The sequence below is a fragment of the Panthera tigris genome, chromosome B3 (assembly GCF_018350195.1).
Source record: "Panthera tigris isolate Pti1 chromosome B3, P.tigris_Pti1_mat1.1, whole genome shotgun sequence".
Classification (NCBI taxonomy): Eukaryota; Metazoa; Chordata; class Mammalia; order Carnivora; family Felidae; genus Panthera; species Panthera tigris.
In genome coordinates, this window is record NC_056665.1 from 141,167,617 (window position 1) to 141,189,158 (window position 21,542).

The 21,542-nt window shown below is 57.8% G+C and overlaps 1 protein-coding gene across 1 annotated transcript in view; it reads left to right on the forward strand.

Annotated features, from left to right (window-relative positions):
• Nucleotides 1–5,456: 5,456 nt before the first annotated feature.
• Nucleotides 5,457–21,542, forward strand: part of EML1 (EMAP like 1) — a 183,966-nt gene continuing 167,880 nt past the window's right edge. The window contains exon 1 of the mRNA XM_042990514.1: nucleotides 5,457–5,625. Within this exon, the coding sequence (XP_042846448.1) occupies nucleotides 5,598–5,625 (28 nt within the window). The 5' untranslated portion in view covers nucleotides 5,457–5,597. The remainder of the gene's footprint in view (nucleotides 5,626–21,542) is intronic.

Below are 21,542 nucleotides of genomic sequence, written 5' to 3' on the forward strand. Positions count from 1 at the left end.
CTGATGATGCCACCAGCTCACCACTGAGCGCCCAGTGCAGTCGGCCCTGAGCCCACTGTAACCCCGGCCCCGAGAGGTGGGACCTCACTCTCCCTGGGGGCCTCCCCCCTGCTGTGAGCCCTGGAGCCTGAGGAGGAGGCCAGGGCATCCCCGGCAGCCCCACGCCTCACCCCAAGTGACAGTGGCTCCTCGGCCTCCACCCAGAAGTGAGGGTGTTGCTCAAAGGACCCAGGGGCTGCCCACGCCCTCACCCTAGGGACACCGAGTGCGTCTGGACGGGCCCCTGAGCTTCTCTCCTGGCTGGGAGGCTGGGAGGCTCATCCAAGGCCTCCCAGGTGGCCTTCAGCTTAGGGGGCCTGGGCAGGGTGGGAGCCCCTGGGTGTGGGAAAGCAGCTCCCAGAGATGCACGGGAGTGGTACACACGGGTGCCCACTTGTGTCTCTCCCTCCATCGATCTCTGTGTTTCTGTGGTCTCTCTGTCACCGTGTATCTGTCTCTCCCGTGTGGGTCTCTGTCCACGTCTGTGTGTCTCAGGCTACATGTACTGGGGGCTGTGGGCTGTGTCCTGAGCTGTAAGGAAGTGTCTGTTTTAACCTCAGGCAGCGGACAGGCCTGGGAAGTATCGTGAGGCCCGTTGGTGCCAGGCCCTTGCAGCACAGCACAGCCTCGTCCTTCCCACGACCCCTGGGAGGCTAGATGGCCTGCCCAAGGTCACAGGCCCAGGAGGTGTGGTCCGCCCAGTGTGGACATCCGCTGTCCTTCCTCGGGTCGTAGCCACCAAAGTCCCAGGGGAAGCTCCTTGTTCAAAAGTTTCCTCCCGGGACGCCTGGGGGGCTCAGTCGGCTGAGCCACCGACTTCAGCTCAGGTCATGATCTCACAGTCCGTGGGTTCGAGCCCCGCGCTGGGCTCTGTGCTGACAGCTCGGAGCCTGGAGCCTGCTTCAGATTCTGTGTCTCCTCTGCCCTTCCCCTGCTCATGCTCTGTCTCTCTCTTTCAAAAATAAATAAACATTAGAAAAAAACTTTCCTGCCTCTGTTATGGGGGGGACCCAAGGCCCAGGAAGACCGGGTCTCCAGCAGGGAGGAGTTACCGGGGCTCCTGAGACCTAGCTGGTATCTGTGCAAATGGGGAGTGAACAGGTGCCAGCGGGCGGGACGTGGGCCTCCTCCCTGGCCCCACCAGGCTGGGGGGCCGCTCCTGCCTTTGGTGGGGCCGGCCCTGAAGCTCCTTTCCTGGGGCACCCTCCTTTCAGCAGCAGAGATGGCTGGCTGTGCAGTGTGGGGGCAGGTGGGGCGGGGGTGTAAGGCAGGGCCTGAAAGGGGCCCCGCTCAGAGCTGGCCCCACTGATGCACAATAAATGTGCACCCCTTTTGCCCTGTTCCCCTTGAAGCAACCTGCACCCCTGCAGACTTCAGAGGCCCCATGAGCAGCCCGCCTGCACCTCTCACCGGATAGCCCACCACTGTGCCTTCCCACAGCTCCCCGACCACTTTGCCAGCCCTGTTTTCTGCGCTGCACCTGACCCGCCTCCTGCCTGGGCTGCCGGCTCACCCTCCAGGCGTCTGTCTGCATGACACTGCTCAGAGAGGTCCCCCTTGACCCTTGTGCTTGCCCTGGCCACCCTGGCCGCCTTTCCTGCACTCCCCCGCCCTCCTTGAACCTGTGCTCACATCTCGCTCAGGCAGTTGAACAAAGAGACAGACACTTGCTGTGAGCCCCAGGGGCCGGCCAGCACCATGCCAGGGACACAGACAGCTGGCTTCGAGGTCAGAGATACAGGACGTGCTCTCAGGAGCCAGAGGGCACACCCACATGTGTACACACCCCCCACAGGCGCATACACGCTCTTACACACGTACACAAGCTCATGGGGGCACATGCATGCCCCACGTGTTTACGCTCCCCTGCACGTGCACATATGTGCTCACCCAGGAATACGTGCACACTCATCCACACTCCCCTACGCTCTTCCACACCCCCCTACACACACGTACGTGCTCCCATGCACATAGGTGCACACACACACGCTCACTTGTACCAACCCACACCTGTGATGCGCTCGCACATTCTCACATGCACACACTTTCCCCACACACGTACCCACCGCCATGCACGCCTGTGTGCACCCACGTGCATTGTCACACGCGTTTGCACACATACGCAGCGGCCCAGAGCTGCTGCAGGGACCTCGGAGCAGAGAAACCAAGTTGTTTTTTTTCCCCCAACACGTGTTCCCACCATAGAAAACAACAGGAAGGTACTTGGGGCCGGGGACAGGAAGGGGAGGTGGCCTGCACACAGGAGGTCGGCTCTGGCGGCTGGACACTGGGAGGCCTGTTTGGGTGGGACCCCGGGGCGGACGCACTGACGGCTGCGGGAGCAGGGGTGGGGGGGCAGGCGGATGGCCCCTCCGAGGCTTCTGGGCCCTGGTGCTCAGCCTCTCCATAGTCTCCCATTTTGGGATGAGAAACCGAGGCGACGGTCAGCTTGTCCCAGTCGCCGAGGGCGGCTGGCAGAGTGGCATCCAACCCAGGCCCTGTGACACTGACAGGGTGCTCCTCCCGGCCCTGGTCCTGCAGTGCACCCGGCAGTGGCCAAGGTGAGGGGCTCTGTCTGGGGCGCCAGGTGACTTGGGGCGGGGGGGGCTCTTGCTGCAGCACCGCTGTGTGTCCAGCACTGGGCACACCCGTGCCACCCTGGACCGGGCAACTGGCAGTCTCGAGGGGTGCCCTGAGGTGAGTTCGCGTGCGCTTCTCTGTCGACCCAGCTCATCCCAGGGAGCCCAGCGCAGGTGCTGCAGGAGACAAGACCCAAGCGTGGCCCCATGGGACCGGGCACGCCTCGCGGGTTCCCCCTGCCCCCAGCCTGGCCCAGGGCCAAGTACATAGGAGGTGCTCGTAAATGCTCTGCTGATGTGGAAATAGAGGCACAGAGAGGGGCCAGGACCTGCGCAAGGCCACACAGCAGAGCAGGTCTGACCCCGCCCGGGGTAGTGGGGGACAGCTGAGTGCTGAGTGGAGGGCTTACAGGTGGGTTCCAGCGCCCCCCCCCCGGCCCCGCCCCTCCCTGGGGATGTCGCTGCCACCTGCGGAGATTTGGTGGCCCTGTCACTGCCTCGTTATCTCCTATCTCCATCAGTCCTCAAACCCTGGCAGGTGAGACTCCTCCCACTTAGCAGGTGGGGAGCCCTGAGGCCCTCTCCTCTCCTCCCCTCTCCTTTCTGACTAGCATCAGCTTCTTGCCCACACCCGCCCAAGGCACCGGCTGCTGCCTTTCCATTCCCAGAGAGCTCACCTGGAATCGAGTTAGGAGGGGGGAGGGAGGAGGGGAAATCCTGGGGAGGAAGGGGTGGGACTGTGAGATGCCAGAGACAGTTCCTCTTGCTTTTTTTTGTTTTTGTCTTTTCTCACGTAAAAACCTCAGGAGGGACCCAGGATGGCCCCCAGTCCTGGTTTGCCTCTGATCGAGGTCTCCCAGGGTGCAGGTAGGACTTTCAGGGCTGAAGTAGGGAAACCAGCACAAGCTGGTCACCCTCGAGGGGCCCCCAAGCCATTGAATCTAACCCCAACTGATGCTTGAACTCCCTTCACTGTGTCCTCGTCCAGTGGCTGTCCAGCCCTGCTTACATCCCTCCAGTGACAGTGAGCTCACTATCATACAGCAGGAGGTGGGCAAAACCAGGGTCAGGCACTGGCCACCGTGAGGTCGGTTTGTGGAGCACACAGGGGAGCCTGGCCCACCTTCAGGGACAGCCAGACAAGGCTTCACAGGGGAGGAGATGGGGGGAGGACAGGGAATTCCTGACCAAGGGAACAGCACAGGCAAAGGCCCGGAGGCCTGGAACCACCGTATAGGGATTGAATTCCTTTGCTATCACCTCTGACAGTTTGTGTGACTGCAGCTGTCCCCCACCCATCTCCAAAAGGCAGTTCCTTCGGAAACATGGTGGCCTGGGCTCCCCTGTCTTCACTCCCCGGGTGTCTGAGCTGGGAAAGGCATCAGTGCCTTTGTTTCTTCTTCTTCTTCTTGAATGTTTTATGTTTGAGAGAAAGCAGAGTGGGGGAGGGGCAGAGAGAGAGGGACAGAGGATCCAAGGTGGGCTCTGTACTGAGAGCAGTGAGCAGCCCAATGAGGGGCTCAAACTCAGGAACTATGAGGTCATGACCTGAGCCAAAGTCAGACGCTCAACCGACTGAGCCACCCAGGCGCCCCAAGGCCTCAGTGCCTTTGAAGAGCTGCTGGGCCTCTGAATGCTGTTTCCCGCCCCTCGCATCTTTTGGAGGCTCATGGACCCTTAAGCACAGTGTCTGCCCCCTCTTCCAAGAAGCCTCCCCTGACTTCCCTAGCCTTGGATGCCACCCCTTCCACAAATGTCAACCACCTGTCCTCGGGATCATCATCACCTCCAGCCCTTGCCGGGGACACCTGCCACCCTCCAGTCCCAGTTGAGCTTTCCTGGTGCTCTTCTACGCACCTGCTGGTCTCTATTCCCGGAATGCCCTCTCTTCCCCTGAAAAAACCTTCTTATTCCTCAAAGGCATAACTCAAATGCCAGATCTTCCAGGAAGCCCTCCCGTATCTCTCCGATTGGGGTCGATCACCACCCTCTCTCCTTCTCTTTAAGCCACTTTACTCCTTCTAGGCCCTGCATGCAGAACTGGGTAGACCTGGAGCCCTGGGGGGCTCAGCGACGCCCAGCCCTGGCATGATGCCTCTGGGAACTGAGCCCAGAGCCTCCCACTTGCCTCCCTGCCCTAGTCTCTGGCCCAGGCCCTTGTGGGGACCCAAGAGGAGGACCAGCCCGCCTCTTAGGCAAGCACACAGCAAGTGTATACTAGTGTTTGTTGAGATGTGTTCTCCCAACCGGTACTTCCTGAGGACCCCCTCTGTGCCCGACCCTGAGTCACATGGCTGCCCCCAGGGACCCAGGGCACCCCCAGCACACATGGAGCAGCCGGCACCCCACAAGGTGCCCAAAAGCGGCTGCTCTTGGTCTGCCCAACGAAGGCAAGGGCCACGCCTTCCCGTAGCCTTGGAGACAGATAGTCAGGCTCCAGAGTCCAGCTCTGGTCACACCCCAAACTGGCCGGGTGGCCTTGGGTGGGTCGTGGCCGCTCCAGAGAGCTAAGACGACAACCACGGACTCAGTGGGGGCATCCCTCCGTCGTCTCCTCCAGCGGCCGTAAAAGCCACTCACTGGCCGGGTGGAACCATTCCCAGGGAGAGGAGGCTGTGGGCGTTCTGGGGTCTCCAGGCCTGGGGCTGGGCTCTCGGGGACTGCCCGAGCACCCAGGGGTGCAGCAGCCTCGCAGGAAACATTCCGAGGCAGCCCGGGAGAGGCCCAGGGCAGGGGAGGGCAGTGCCCAGATTTATCCACCAATCCCGAGGGCTCCTGGCTCTGGAGCGCGTTCTTATCTGCCCAGCCCAGCATGGGGGGGCGGTGGGGGCAGCCGGGCCGGCTGGGGCGGGACGCTGCCTGGGGACTGGACGCAGAGCAGGCCCGGCAGCCCCAAGCCCCACCAGGTGGGTGACAGCCACTGACGGCTCTGAGCGTCCCCGCAGGCTGGTGGCCGGCTGCCCGCCCGTCTCCTGCACCATGTCGGACGGCGAGGGCCCCTCGGCCGGTGAGTGGCAGTGCTATATTTACCCACCGCGTCTCCGGTTGCAGAGCCAAAGCTCCTGGTCGCTGAGGGCACCGGGCGCCCCCACCCCAGGCTGCAGGCAGCTGTGGGGTTGGACCCCCTTCCTCCCAGCCTGATGCCTGATGGGGGGGGGGGGCGGGGGAGGGCCGTGCTCCTGGAAGGGGAACTGGACTTTCAAAGCTAAGTTCTGCCGCACCCCCTGCCTTCCCGATGGGGCTAGAGCAGGGGGCTGTGGCTGCTGCAAACCCCTCCCGCCGCCAGCGGGGGGTGCGGAGCTCACCCCCACAGTGCGTCAGGGTCTGGACTGGGCCCCTCAGTGGGCTCAGGGTGCCATGGGCCCCCCACGGCCGCATGCAAACGAGTGTGTGTGAACACTGGTCCGGGGTGGGGGAGCCTACAGTTGCCATCTGATTCCCCAAAGGTCTGAGACCTCCGGGAAGTTCTGAGCCCCCGGTCTGCCTGCACAAGGCAGGCTCCCCCGCGGGTCCCCAAATCCTCTAGGTTGGAAACGGCCAGGGACGCAAAGGCAGAGGGGTGCTCGGATACTGGGGTCTGCTCACGTGCCCCCTGCCCTCCCCGGGGCAAGGGGTTTGGTGAGGACTGGCTGCCTGTGCCCCTGCCTGGCCACCCTTGGCTCCTTCCGGTTGAAGACGAGCTCTGGGGTGGACATGTCTGAGGCTCAGAACCCCTAAGTGAAAAAAGGGACAGTGGTAATAGTTCCTCACCCACAGGTGGTTGGGAAGGTCCACTGTGCCGGCGGGTGAAAGCCTATCTGTTGGTGCCGGGTGTGCAGTGAGGACTTGGTGGTGGCTTCGTGGAAGCAGCAGGTGGAGGGTCCTGGGCAGGAGCCCAGAGGCTCAGGAGCCCGTGTATCCCGGTCTGGCCCCTCCAGCTGCGGCTTGTTGCCTAAGACACGGCACGGCAGTGGCCCGTGGATCCCTTATCTGCCAAGCACCACCGTGGAGAATCCTGGGCACGTCTGGCTGTCCTGGGGTCCTGGGGGAGATTGTGAGTGACGGCAGTGTGCCCCCTCCCCTCCCCCGCATGGTGTCTGAGGGACCATCCCGGCGCCTGGACCTGGCCAAGTCGGAATTGGAACTCTGCGTGTGTGTGTGTGTGTGTGTGTGTGTGTGTGTTGGGGAGGGGGACACCGACAAAAATGGCCTGACCTCACCCTCTTCCGCCAGGCGTCAGTGGTGCTGGCTGCCAGGAATTGTCCGCCGAGGAGCCAGTATGGGGGGGGGGCGGGGGGATGTGTGCAGCAGACAGGCCCTTTCTGGCTGGCTCTGCCCACACCTGACACGAACCCGGAATAGCTCTCTCCTGCCACCAGGGACACGGCCCTGCTTTTAGCAGCTTGTAAAACCACCCGCATGTAGATGGGTATTTCAGGAAGGGCCAGAACAATATTTAGCCCAACAGGGCAATGGAATGGGAGACATGTGCATGTGTGTGTGTGTGTGTGTGTGTGTGTGTCCAGGAGGCTGGGAGGAGACACGGCCTTTACTGCCCCTTCGCTGTGTAGGAGACGGTCAGCTGGGTTGGGGGCTGGCAGGTACCACCGTGGCTCTGCCCACCCTAGCTGGGAAGGTCACCTCTGGCAAGCTCAGGACTTGGCCTCCTGCCTGTAAAATACCGTGGGATGCTTTCGGGTCTCTGCCGGGCTGGACTCGCAGTGCAATCTGGTTGGCAGGAGTAAAGACAGCACCTGGGGGCAAGGGTGCGTGTTTGTTTACTGGGGAGGGGTCTCCTGGAATGTGTCGTCTAAAGTGCCAGACTTTCTAGGATTCCAACCCCGCGGCAGTGAATGGGTCCGGGAGACACCTGTGAAATATTTCTCCTTATTTGCACAAACGAATCCCCGGGCCTGGGAAAGTTCTCCGCTCTCCACCCACGACCTGTGTGACCTGTGTGACCTTGGGCAGATTATTCCGGATCACTGTGCTTCAGTTTCCTCATCTGTTAACAATGATAGGACATTAGCTCCTTAAGTTCCAACGAGGGGTAAGTGACTGGAGGCATGTAACCCAGTTAACATAACACCAGGCTTACTATTAACAGGTGTAGCTGTTGTAACTACTATTCAACCAATAAATGAGCTGCAGCCAAAGAGGAAAATGAAAGGAACACGGGGTCTGCTGTGTCTTGTGTCCTGGCCACTTTGGAGACATTGTTCGATCCCTGGAGGGGCATGCATGAACCCCACTGTATACATGGGGGAACTGAAGCTCAGAGAGGCAAACAGACTTGTCCAAGTTTGTCCCGTGGGTAAATTACGGTAGAGTCAGGATTCACACCCAGACCAAGAGCCCCATCCAGGAAATCCCACCCTGCTCGCCCAAGGGTGGGGGCTGGGGGTCTTGTAGGCCATCTGCGCTCTCATCTGAACAGCAGCCCTTCCCACTTTGGAGATGGCTAGCCAGTTCTGCATTGTCTCCAATAATTTGGAGCCTGTTAAAAAAAAAAAATGTGGTGCCTTGTCACCGTGTCAGGAAAACTTCACAGATCAGGAGCACAGTGGCAGGCAGTCGGCTCCTGGGTTCATGGCCCTGTGCCTGGACAGGGGAGCCTGGAGGCTAAGGTTACCAGGAGTCAACACTGTATTTATAGCAGGAACCCGCCTGCACTGAGCTGCCAGCCTGCACAGCACGTCCAGGGAAGGGACTTCCCGTACAGTTGTCTGGATTCTAGGCCTGGCTCTGCCCCTTAGTGAAGCAGGGCACGGATGGGCCACTTCCCCATGGAGACTCCGTTTCCTCGTCTGCAAAATGGGGCCCTACCGTGTCCCTCTGGGGGGCTGGACAGAGGGGCCGGAAGGTGCTGGCTCCACACATCCTGGGTCTGTTGATTGTCTCTTCCTGCCTTTGACCTCGTGGTCTGTCCCCTCCCCTCTCGGCAGAACTCTGCAGGAAGAGAATCCAGCCTCTGTGCTGTCAGTCCCCACATGTTTGGGAAAGTTTCCAGCAAAGCAGTTTTACAGTTCCAAGCACCAAAGAATAGGCCATTGTATTCTCAGAGGAGCACTGAATGCGAGTGCATGGGAGCCCAGGGTTCGAATCCCTGCTTTACCACTCCCGGGGTCTGTGGCCTTGAGTGAGTCACTTAGCCCCTCTGAGCCTCAGTGGTGAGTCTCCTCACTGCTTTGGAGGGCGTGCGTGTGGGGAGGATGGACACCCCTAACCCAATTAAGTGCTCAGCCAACAGAGGGACTCTCTTTCTCCTGCTGTGCAACCTCCCACCGATGCCGTGCCCCCTCTGGGCCCCAGCCTCCCTGTGTTTGTGCGGTGAGCAGCAGACAGGCCCCCTGTCTTTATCACCTCCCTCAGAGCTCTGCGGGTCCTGGAGCTGTTCCAAGTGATTCAGCCGGGTTGGGGGGGGGTGCGCAGCCGACAGCATCTCTCTGGGGTCCCCCAAGGGATCCCCAAGTATCTCTCTTTGCCTGGAAACAAGAAGGTTTTTCTGAGGGTGCAGGGCCTGACATTGGAGTGGGCCACCTGTATCTCAGTTCCTCCCGGCGCCCCCAGAGCCCAGAGAGAGCCCCACTTCCCTGTCCCTCCTTGTCCTGGCCTGGGTTTTACCAACTGACCTCAGGACCTGGGCCTGTGTCTTCAAGGAGATTAAAGCAAAACATTTTCATTGTTCAGGACCTACTCTTGGAGAGGAAGTGTCTTCCCCCAGGAGAGGTGGCAGGCGTGGTCCCTGGGCCTTGTCAGCTCTCTAGGTGGCTCCCCTCCTGTGATGAGGGCTTCCCCCTTTCTAGGCGAGTAATGGGGTTCGGGTTTCATCTCTTGGGCAATAGGGAGTCAGTGAGAACTCCAGCCAGGAGGGTACCCGGATTGCTTCCATGTGTGGGGTGGAGGGACTAGAGAATCTAGAGGTCAAGAGGCCCAGGAGGAGGCTGGCAAGATGGTCCTGAGGGGAGAGGGTGAGGCTGATTCAGGAGGGGAAGGGCGGGGGGACCAGGGAGGGGCCTGGCAACTGCGGAGTGTGGGAGCAGGGAGGCTGCAGGGAGGCCGTGGTCTGTGCTGGTGCCCCCATCGTGAAGGTCCACAGGACAGATGCTCGTCTCCAGAGGTTCGGGGGTGACCTGGCAGAGTCCCAGGGTTGGTCTGTAAAAACACATTGGCAGGGGGCACCTGGGGGGCTCAGTCAGTTAAGTGTCCGACTTCGGCCCAGGTCATGATCTTGCGGTTCATGAGTTTGAACCCGGCTTTGGATTCTCTGCTGTCAGCGCGGAGCCTGCTTTGGATCCTCTGTACCCCACTCTCTCTGCCCCTTCCCTGCTTGCTCTCTATCTCTCTTTCTCATCTGGCCTCAGTGCAGCTCTGCCTCCTCCGGGGCCCCTCCCCTGACTCTGCGGTTCCTTGGGGGCCCTGCACCCTTGGAGCGCCCACCCCCGACCGTCTGGTTGAACGGTTCCGGCCTGGACAAGTTGGGTGTCGGGGATAGATATGTCTGGGTGGCATTCATTGCTGTGTGACCCGTAACAAGCCTCCTTTCCTTTTTGGCCTCCGAGGATCCTACAGGTGACGTGGCCCTGCCCACGTGTCCTGTGTCCCAACAGGAGGCAGGGCTCAGGCCCCAGCTCTGCACCGGCCCTCATCAGGCCCGAGCCCCTCCGAGCAGCAAACGAGTAAACTTTCACTCCTCTTGGTTCAGGTCCCTGCTCCAGAATCTGAAGTGGGTTGCAGGATTTTTTACCACAATACCCGGGGTTCGCTGTCTCACCGCTTCAATGAAGGAAAAGGGGGACACAAAATGAGCAGGAGGCAAAACTTAGAGTAGAAGATCTGGAAGGAAGAAAGCTGTCTTTACAGAGAAGGGACATTGGAAAGTGAACGCCAAGGACTATAGGGGAGGGTCCTTGTTTTATAAGGTTCTGGTCAGCGTCCCCTTCCCTTCCTTGTTCCTTCCCAGGTTCTACCCTTGCTGGCTTGAGAGCTGTAGGCACTGGGTTGTCCACTCCCCATTGGCTTGTTTCCATTGTGTAAGGGGTGGCCTAAGGCCATACTTAGGTCTTGGGTCACATTCCAGAGGGGAAACCTGAGGGGGGTAGGTGGGCTCTCTTCCATTCTTAAGAGGAACCTTACGCCTGAGGGGGCTTGCTGTGGTCCGACCCTCTTAGCATTGTTCCAAAATAGGTGTTTTTCCCCACTCAGGGACCTCAGGACCAAATCTTTCCCTCTCTGCCTAGTGAATCCTAGTCTCCTCTCATCGTACCCTTCGGGGGCCTTAACGCTTATGACAAGAATATACAGGTTACAAGCTGTTGGGAATTCAACTTGGAAATGCAAGTTACCATGTCTGTTCTTTTAAGGGATTGGGTTCATTCTAAACAGGTTTTTTTTTTTAATGTTTGTTAATTTTTGAGAGAGGGAGACACAGAGTGCAAGTGGGGGAGGGGGAAGGAGAGAGGCTCCGAGCTGTCATCACAGAGCCCGACACGGGGCTCGAACCCACGAACTGTGAGATCACGACCTGAGCCGAAGTCAGACGCTTAACTGACTGAGCCACCCAGGGTTCATTCTAATTGAGCACTCTTGAGAGAGCAAGAGGGATTTTTTTAAAAACTTCATTATGCATTTAAAATAAAATGAAGCTGCTAGTGTTTGCAACGACTTAACTGTATTTTCTCGAATCTATGCAGTCAGAATAAAATACGAAAATCGATGGCTGAGACGGGTGAAAGATACACATCGTCATCCACAGCTGCTGATTTCAAATCTTTATATTCATCAAAACAGATCCTTTGTTTTTTACCGACTGTGTCACTCAGGATGGGTCCAGTGTGCTCTGGAAAACGACAAATCACAGTGGCTTAAGGCAACAAAGGTGTACTTCTGGCTCATGCAAAGTCCTTTGCGGATCTGGGTAACTCTCAGGGTGGGTGACCTAGGCGGTGGCTCAGCCGAATGCCTCCATAGGGACCCACGTTTCCCCCTGTTATGAGGCAGGCAAAGAGAGAGACAGAGACGCCACACGGACGATTAAATGCTCCCATGCAAAAGTGGCCCCTGCTGCCACTGTTGGAATTTACTGGCTCAAGCAAGTCACATGACCACACCTAATGGCAAGATGGCGGAGTACGGCCCTCCACTCGTGAACCACTGTATCTGCCCCCCATTGACTTTTGTTCCCGGTTGACTTAAACAAAAAAAAAAAGTCATCTATTTTTATTATGAAATGTTCGGAGCGTATCGTCTGAGCTGTGGTCTGGAAGCATCTGAAATGCAGATTATGAGTCGTTCCAACAGGCAGATCACAAAGCAAGGGGCAAGATTTTTCAAAACCTGTTCTTTCCCACAGAGTTAAATTTGCATTTAAAAGCATAAACACACATTTCTGAAAAATTTGGCCACACCACCAGCAAGGAAAGGCGTCACCGAGAGGAACATGAGCTGCTAATTGCCAAAAAGCTCTAGTGATTTATTATTTGCTAATGTGTCAAAGAGGGGGTTAGGGCTGGATAGCTCCTGAGGCCGTCTAATCAACAAACTCAACGGATAAAGAGACAGGGTCTGAGATTAGAAAGAAATGATTACATAGGGGAGCCTGGGTGGCTCAGTCAGTTAAGCGACCGACTCTTGATTTGGGCTCAGGTCATGATCTCATAGTTTGTGAGTTCGAGCCCCGCGCCGTGGTGATGGTACGGAGCCCGCTTGGGATTCTCTCTCTCCCTCTCTCTGTCTCTGCCCCTCCAGTGCTCACGCTCTCTCTCTCTCAAAATAAATAAAATAAACTTAAAAAAATTCTTTTTAAAAAGAAACGATCGAAGAAACATATTGGAAAGCAAACTATGAGTCTTCGCTTCATCTCTCTGACACAGACACTGTTTCCTTGATCCCACGGCACCGCCACACAAAGGTTGTGCAGCCAGTTTAGCAAGAGGCTTCCCACTGGACTTGGAATAACAAATAACGACTTTAAGTACGAATTTACAGCCTACCGGAGGGCCGTGGCCACGAACGCCGTACGTCGTTTTGTGTAATGAGACGAGAGCTGGTTTTAAAATATCGTTTGCAAAGGCTGGAGGTTGTCTCTAAGCCCTTCTGTAAGGGGCGAGGGTGTCAGTCGAATGGCTAGAATAAAGCCGGAATGTGGGTTGGGGTCGGTGGAGTCCGTGCTGGGGATCAGATGCCCCTGCAGCCCTGGACCCCACGTTCCAACCTCTAAGCCAAACTGTCTGGAGAACTCTCTACCTAGTGTAAACACACCCTCTAGGGTTCCCGCCTCATTTGTTTCGGGCGGAAAAACATGTCAAAGCCCTGGCACTTGCAGAAGACAGAAGACATCCTTAGTGCTCCTCTCTGGAGGAGCCCGTGGTCTCAGTGGACCACCTGCCTTCGGCTGTGCTTATCCGGCGCGTCCTGTGTGCGTGGGTCCCGCCGCGTGAGGGAAGGGCTGGGGCCTCGGCCCGGGGAGGCCCCTGGGGGGCAGCTGACCGGAGGAGTTGTGCGCAGGTCCCCCGGAGCCCCACAGGGAGGCAAAAAGGGACCGGCCGGTGATACACAGGCTGCGGGCTCCACGCAGGGCCCTGGGGGCCCACTGGGCACCGTTCCTTTTGGTTGGGGGGGGACGGCTTTATTGAGGTGTAATTCACATACCACGCAGTGCACCCACCTCAAGGGTACAAGTCAGGGCATTTTGGTCTATTCACCGAGTTGTGCAACTATCCTCACAGTGAGCCTTAGAACGTTTTAATCGCCTTGAAAAGAAATCCCTGCCCATTAACCGCCCTTCTCAGCCCCTGGTGGCCACTATTCTTTCTGTCTCTGTGGATTTCCCCGTTCTGGGCATTTCCTATAAATGGAACCACACAATACGTGGCCTTTGGTGACTGGCTCCTTTCGCTTCACATAACTTTTTTTTTTTTTTTTGATGTTTATTTTTGAGAGAGAGAGAGAGAATGAGTGGGGGAGAGGCAGAGAGAGAGGGAGACAGAATCCAAAGCAGGCTCCAGGCTCTGAGCCGTCAGCACAGAACCCGGTGCGGGGCTTGAACCCATGAACCGTGAGATCGTGACCTGAGCCCAAGTCAGACGCTCAACTGACTGAGCCACCCGGGCGCCCCCTCGTGACATTTTTAGGTCCTTCCACATTGTGGTATTAGTGCTTCATTCCTCTTGTGGACAAATACTCTCCCCTTGTACGGAGAGACCACGTGTTATTTAACCAGCCATCAGCCTAAATGATGGACGTTTAGGTTGTTTCTACTTTTCGGCGGTCATGACCAACACGGCTACAGACACTAGTGCCCGACTTCCTGTGTGAACTGATGTTTTCGTGGCTCTTGGGCGGCCACCTCGAGGTGACGTTGCTGGAGCCTAGGGTGGTTCCACGTTGAACCGAGGAGCCCCCGAACGGCTTCCCACAGTGGCTGCACCAGTGCACACCCCTGCAGCAGAGCAGGAGCGTTCCTGTTCTCCACATCCTTGCCACACCTGCTGTTGTCCCCTTGCCTCCAGCCATCCTAGTGGGTGTGAAGGGATCTCACTGCGGTTTTGACTTGCCTTTCCCTTGTCACTAATGGCGTTGAGTGTCTCTCTGTGTCCTCATTGGCATCACCTCTCGCCTCGGAGACCTTAAGCCTCAATATCTTCATCTGTAAAAATGGGGACAGCAACAGAGCCTGCCTCACAGGCAGCGGTGAGGATTCAGTGAGATAGTTTGAGGGTCTTGGCGCGGGGGGGCTGCTCAGACGTGTTTCCTCTGAGGGCTGGCGTGAGGGAGGGGACTCGGAGGAAGCTGGAAATCCGGAGATTTCTGCAAATTCCAAGCCCATTTAGAAAAGGACAGACCTCATCAGAGAACGTGCTGGCTGACACTGGCCGGGCCCTGGGGGATTCCTTCCCCAGCTGCCGGGCTGGGCAGGCCACGTGACCCGGCCGCATCCGCACAAACCCCGGGGAGAGGCAGATGAGGCAGGGGTCCAGCCCGCACGCTCCGGGAAGATAAGCCTGGCCCGTCATTCGGGTTTCTGGTGAGAGACACCTGCACGTTGTTCTTATCGTAGGTTATCTGGCCTCCTCCTTTTGACTACGCTCGAGGCTGGTCACGTTGCCCTTCCTGGACTCACAAGCTTCCGTCTGTCAATGGAGAGCTCTGGAAATAGGCCAGGAGCATCCTCCCGTGAGCTTGGGCGGGAGCCTGGGGCCTGGCCGAGGTGCCGATGGTCAGGCTGATTGTGTAGCTGGAACCTGAGCCAGGAGCCGAGCCAGGAGCCGGGCAGGAGGTGAGGGAACACGATCGGGTCATCACGAGTGGAAAACAAATCCACCTCCAGATAAGGCTCATCGGGCTGCCCCGCAGGGAAGCTTGCATGGTCTCTCTGGAGCCCAGCGGGAGAAACGCACGGAGCCCGCCCTGACGGCCCTGCGTGTTCAGTTGAGCCTATCATCTGGGAAAGGTGGGTCTTTCCCCCAGGGGACCCCAGACTCTGGTGCAGGGTACGGGTGCTGCAGCGGGCAGGAATGCCAGGCTCTTTGCTCGCCCTGTCACTGTGCCCAGGGCCACTCGGGGCAGCAGGCAAGAGGCAGGCACGGGATAGTGGCTGGGGAATCAATCAGAGAGAAGGACACAGGCCGTTGAGCTCTGCTACCTTTGCAAGCCAAAGAGTCTCTCTGGGCCTTTGTTTGCGCGTGTGTAAAATGAGGCCGATGATACCGTGTAGGATGGCTGCCAAGCATGAATGAAATAGCGCATGTGGTCAAGGGCAGGGTGGGGGGCAAGACCACGCCTTTCTCGTCTGCCGCCCATCAGGGAATGTTTGTTGAATGACTGCTGGACTGAATATCGTTGTTGCTGTTTCTCTGCGCCGAGTCACCTGGGACCAGCACGTGCTGGGACCCCGAGGCATCTCTAGAGTGTAGACTGCACCACACGGTCTGAGACAGGACGGCCGTGTACCCAGCCCCAGTGAGCCCGGCAGCCTCCGGCTATCCCCCCAAGCCCTCCTGCTCTTGCCCTGTCCGGCTGTGGCGTGTGTTCGTTTCCTGGGGCGTAAAACAAAGGCAATTAATTGTCTCGGGGCGCCTAGGTGACTCAGTCAGTTAAGCGTCCAACTCTTGATTTTGGCTCAGGTCACGATCTCACGGTTGGTGAGTTCAAGCCCCGCACGGGGCTCCGTGCTGGCAGCAAGGAGCCTGCTTGGGTTTCCCTCTCTCTCTCTCTCTCTCTCTCTCTCTCTCTGCCCCTCTCCTGCTCACTCTCTCTCTTTCAAAATAAATAAACGTTAAAAAAAAAAACAGAAATTAATTTTCTCGCAGGCCGGGAGGCCCAAAGTCTGACACTAGGCTCACTGCGGTGAAAGCCCAGATGTCAGCAGGGCCATGTTCTCACTGGGGGAGAGTCCGTCCCTGGCCTCTTCCAGCTTGGGGTCGTTCTCCTTGACTTGTGGCCGCATCCTTCCCATCCCTGCCTCTGGGGCCACATGGTCCCCCTTCTGTGCCTCAGATCTCTGTCTGCTTCTCTCTTATAAGTACTCTCACTTTGGCATTTAGGACCATCTGGATAATCCAGGATAGTCCTCCCCTCCCCCATCTCAGGATCCTTAATTTAATTACATCTGCAAAGACCCCCTCCCCATATATGGTAATGGTAACTTTCAAAGGATCCTGTGATTAGAGCCTGGTATCTTCAGCCCCGACACAGGATTCCCCAGAAGCTTGCGGCCTGCCAGGGCTCTGGCTGGGGACCCAGGGAGATAGTCTGAGGGTCTCAGACCCGCCCCACCCCCACACACAGATTTCTCCTCTCTGGGCTCTCCAGGCTTTTCCTTTGAAACAGAAAAGGAAGTTTTTGGATTCAGAAACCCTTTTAATCTTTCTATGAAATGCAGGTACCAAGTCAGTTGTCTCCAAAAGGACTCAGGCTAAGCTGAGAGTCCTAGCAAGCCAGAGCCTCAGTTCGGGGGTGTGACCTCTGTCCATAAAGGGACAGCCACTGAGGGTCTCACAGAATCTGGGGGTGGCCAGAGGAGACGTCACCCTGCCCAGACGCTGGTGCCCAGCCCAGAGGAGATGCCGGACAGGAATTAGTTCCCCCGCCTCCTGCCTTCCTCAGTTGCCCCACCTGTGAAACCAACTGGTCTAGAGCAGGTGTCTCTAGAGATGTTTCAGGTGAAGTTCTAGGGTCTGTGAAGGGAAATGAAAAAAGAAAAGAAAAGAAACTGTAAGTAATTGCTCACTTAACCGCTAATCACGTCCTGAGTACCTGCTGTTGGCCAGGCCACTGCTGGGTCCTGGGGGCACAGAGGATGGTCTGTCACAGCTGGACAGAAAGACAAATTAGCAGATGGACAAGGAGAGGCCGGTGAACCATGTGCGAGGACTCGAGAGTTACAGGGATGGCTTCCCGGAGGAGGTGATCCCAAGCCAGGTCTTGAGGGACGAATGGGAGGTGACAAGGGAGAGAAGGGTCTTCCGGACCAGAGGGCGCATGGAAGGCACCGGGGCCCAGAAGAGCATGGCCATCCAGGGCCTGGGGAAGAGCCGAGGCTCAGGTGTGCTAGAGACAGCCTTGCAGGGGGGTCTTCCTATTACCAAGTGAGTCCTGCTGCTCAGACAGCACAGGAGCAGAGGCGACAGCAGTAGTCAGCCCATCAGTCCTTCAGCAAACACGTACGGAGCAGCTGCAAAGAAGGCGTGGTCCCTTTCCTCGCGGGGCTGACGCCCCAGCAACAGAATACACAACCAAACTGTGGTGATGAGGGTGAAAAGGATGGAGGGAGGACTATGACTCAGGGAAGAGAGGTGAACCCAAAGAGTGAGTCCTGGACGCATCTGGGGGAAGGTTGTTCCTGGCGGAAGGAGACAGCAGGTGCCACCACCCGGCAGTGGGAGTCCCTGGTGTTTCCAAAGAACACAAGCGGGGTCAGTTTGGGTGGGAGATGAGCTCCGAGGGGAGGCGGCAGAAAGATAGCATGGGACCCTTGCGCGGACTGAGAGGGGACGCTGGTTTTGGCCCTGAGTGAGACGGGAGCCATGGAGGGTTTGGAGCAGAGGAGGGACGAGATCTCACGTGGGTTTTACAAGCAAGTGGCAGCAAGGAGGGATGGTAATTCCCAGAGGTTCTGAGCAGCAGAAGACAAGAGACGTCAAGCCCAAGGCCCTGGGGCCAGCCCGTGCGGGATCATCACGCGTGGCGTCCTGGGGGCGGCTCCTCCAGAGGCAGTGGTAATGGACCCCGCCAGCAGCAGGCTCTTGGTTCGCACGCGCTGGGACCTCGAGTTCTTTTGTCTTGAGACAGCGCCGAAGGCACAGCCCCCGAGAGGCATTTCTTGACCTTACCCAGGAAGATGCTTATCACCGGACTCCCAGACGTCAGGTCTTGAGACGACAACACACACGGGCACGTACTCACGTGGGTCTCGTACCCAACACCGGGGCTGCTAGATGGAACACAGGCGTGCAATTAGCTCCGAATTTCAGATCATCAGCGGACAATCTTTTAAGTGTCATCACCACCCAAATATTGCTCCTTATCGGCAGCTGAAGAGTCCCCCCAATGCCCAGGAACACCTGTGATGACGGTTCTGCTTTTGGGCTCGCAGGACTGAGGACGGAGCATCTCCCTGAACATCGTGGTTGGAGCCAGGAGGGTGGGGATCAAGGTCATAGACCTTCAGGCCTGGAGAAAGTGTCCTGGTCCCACCGAGGGGCAAGGCTGCCTGCTGAGGGCCGGGGAGGGGGGCATTCCCCGGGGAAGCAGTGCCTGCCTCAGGGCCGTCCCTGCTGGGCCTCCACAGCGCAAACCCGAACGGTCTTTGGCTGCTGGAAGGCGGCTTGCCGAGTGCCAAGGGCGACTGTCTCCTCTTTGTTTCCCACCCCTCCACTACGGAAGTGATTTATGGGGGCGCCCGGGTGGCTCAGTCGGTGAAGCATCTGACTCTCGATCTCGGCTCAGGTCACGATCTCATGGGTCACAACTTCGATCCCTGCATTGGGCTCTGAGCTGACAGCATGCAATCTGCTTGGGATTCTCTTCCCTCCCTCTCCTTCTGCCCCTCCCTTGCTCGTGCATGCTGACACGCGCTCTCTCTCTCTCTCTTTCTCAAAATAAATAAAGAAACTTAAAAAAAAAAAAAAAACCCAAAAAACAGAGGGGCACCTGGGTGGCTCAGTTAGTTGAGCGTCCGACTTCGGCTCAGATCATGATCTCACAGATCATGAGTTCGAGCCCCGTGTCGGGCTCTGTGCTGTCAGCCTGTCAGTGTAGAGCCTGCTTCAGATTCTCCGTCCCCCGCTCTCTGCCCCTCCCCCAGTTACACTCTCCCCGCCCCCCAAATAAATAAGTATTAAAAAAAAGAAAGAAAAAGAAAGTGATTTACGGCCCGGAGTAAGCAGGGCGGCTGGGAGAGGAAGCACGATGGGGCCTGACTGCAGGAGGAATCTGCTGCTACCTTTCAAAACCACACATTGAAAAATACGTACGCTTTTTACACACAGATTTTTTTAAAAATAGAGACGCCTGAATAAGAAAACAAACCCTAAAACATGCAGATGAAGGAAGAAATTCTCCAGGAAACTGCACGAGGCCTCTGTGGGAGGCGCCCCTGCCGGGCCCCCATCTCGGCCCTGCGGCCCGGTCCCTGACACGTCAGCTGGTGGGACCTCTTGGGGATTTTTCTCCACCAGAGCTACATCTAAGGCCCTGGGCCCGGCACGCACTGCCTCCCTGGGGGGTCTGCCAGCCCCCACCCCCACACCTCAAGGGCAGCCGGGAGATAGAACTCTCTGCGGGCTCCGTGCCGTTTCTCACCTTGTGGTCCCCGGTACTAGAGCACCTCGTTATCCCTAGCAAAGCCGGCCTTGCCTTCCACCCTCTCCTTTCCCGCCGGGGGCCCTCATCTCTCCACGTGTCCCTTCATCAGACGGTGACCGTGGTGAGGGCGGCACCCGTATGTCTGACTCATCTCTGTGCCCACCACACATAGTAGGTGCTCAACAAACAGCTTTGTTACTCCTCCGAGGCTGCTCGTCGCTGTTCCTCCGGCCGCCTCTATGACGGAGGCACTGGGGTCGAGACCGGACTAAGGCCCTTTGGGCGCCCTCTCTGTTTTCTCTGTCCCCCCAACCGCGAAGTGTGGCCACTTTCTGGACAAGAAAGCTGGGCCCAGAGGGTGTGGATCATCACATGGCTAGCGCACGGAGTTGTGGGGATTCACCTGCAGGCTGCCACCCCCATCCCGCGGCTGAGCCCCTCCCTGTCCCTGCCCTGAGTCACTGGGACTCATGGACAAACCCCTTTCCTCTCTGGGCCTCAGTTTCCTGATGTGTGAAGTAGGGGAGGGGCTACTGTTGGTGATGTCTGAAGCCTCACTCCTGGGGGTGGGGGACACGAGACACCCCTTCTTGTGACATCCCTTTAACCCCGTGGCAGCCACGGTCACCATCAGCTTGGCGGGGTCTGAGGGGGAGAGGGGCACTTCTCAGCCTGGAATGTCGCCTCCCCCACCCCCTGCGTCCCCCAACAGTGGCCGTGTGAACTCTGGGTGAGGCCACGCCTCGACTCCCAGCCTGGCCTGCTCAGGGGTTGGGGTGGGGGGCTCCCCGTGCTGGAGGAGGAGGAAGGGTGAGGTGCAGGGGCTGCAGACTGACCTCCCGGGGCTCCCTTTGGTGGCCTCGGCTTTTTGTTTTCTTTTCAATTCCTGCGTGAGCCACTTATAAAGTTAGAGGTCTGGGTGTGGGCGGGCAGGGTTTGCACACAGGAATTCACTTTTTACGAGTCTTGTTTTGAGGACGGACGAGTCAGCTTTGCCATCCTGCACTGGCCAAGACATCCACCAGCTGAGTGGTCTAAGCAAGCCTCAGTTTCCCCACCTCTAACGTGGGACTAGTAGCACTGGCCCCCGACCCCCAGGGAAGTGTTCCACGGACCCCACAGGGGAGCCGATGCCCCCCTTGCCCTCCCCACCCCTCGACAGACCCCTGCAGATGGCAGGCACCCGCCCCTCCAACCCACGCAGTGTTACAGGAGGGGACAGGTGGTCACAAGGAAAAGCTGTAAATCTAACCGGGTTTTTTTTTTGTTTTTTTTTTTTTAATCTAGCCAGTTTTAATCCTGCTAATGGTTTATCTTCCTTTCATGAGAATGAGGTTCAGCTTCCGGCACAGGGCCAGGAATGACAGGCCTTTGTGTTCTTTTGGGAAATCAAGACGGAGCTCAGAAGGGGACGAGTCAGGTGTTGGCTCCTTATCTTTCCTGGCAAAGCTGGGACCTCTGGGCCAGGTCCCTGCTGGCAACCGAAGGGAGGCGTGAATAATAGAAGGGCTGGCACCGGGCTCCCTGCCACCGGGGCTGTGTCGGGAAGCCGAGGGAGGCAGCATGGGGATATACGGCCTCATACAGCAGAAGGACCCTGGAGGCCCCGAGGGGCTTTTGTCTGGGCTGGCCGGGCCCTGCTCTGAGACGCAAGGTATCTGTGCATCAGGGTCGCTGTGAAGGCCCTGGGTTTCCATCTCAGATTTCAAAGCTGTGTGTCCTTGGGCAAGACACCTAACCTCTCTGAGCCCTCATCTCTTATCTTTGACACCTCCCCTCATCTCTTGTGATGGTTTCTTTTTTACCCCCCCATTTTTCAAAAAAGCTTATTTACTTTGAGAGAGAGAGAGCAGGGGAGGGGCAGAGAGAGAGGAGGAGAGAGAGAGAATCCCAAACAGGCTCCGTGCTGTTAGCATGAAGCCTGACCAGGGGCCCGAAGCACCCAGGCGCCCCCACCTCTTGTGATGGTTTTAAGGGCTCCTGCAGAAGGGCTGCAGAGTGCCCAGCACATAGTAGGTGCTTCACAGCGGCAGCTACAGAAAAAAAGCACTCAAGGGTGGTGCCACTTCCCCTCCTGAGAAACAGGGAGCTTCTCCTAGTCGCAAAAGCTTGTAGGACCCAATTCTAACTTGCACTGTT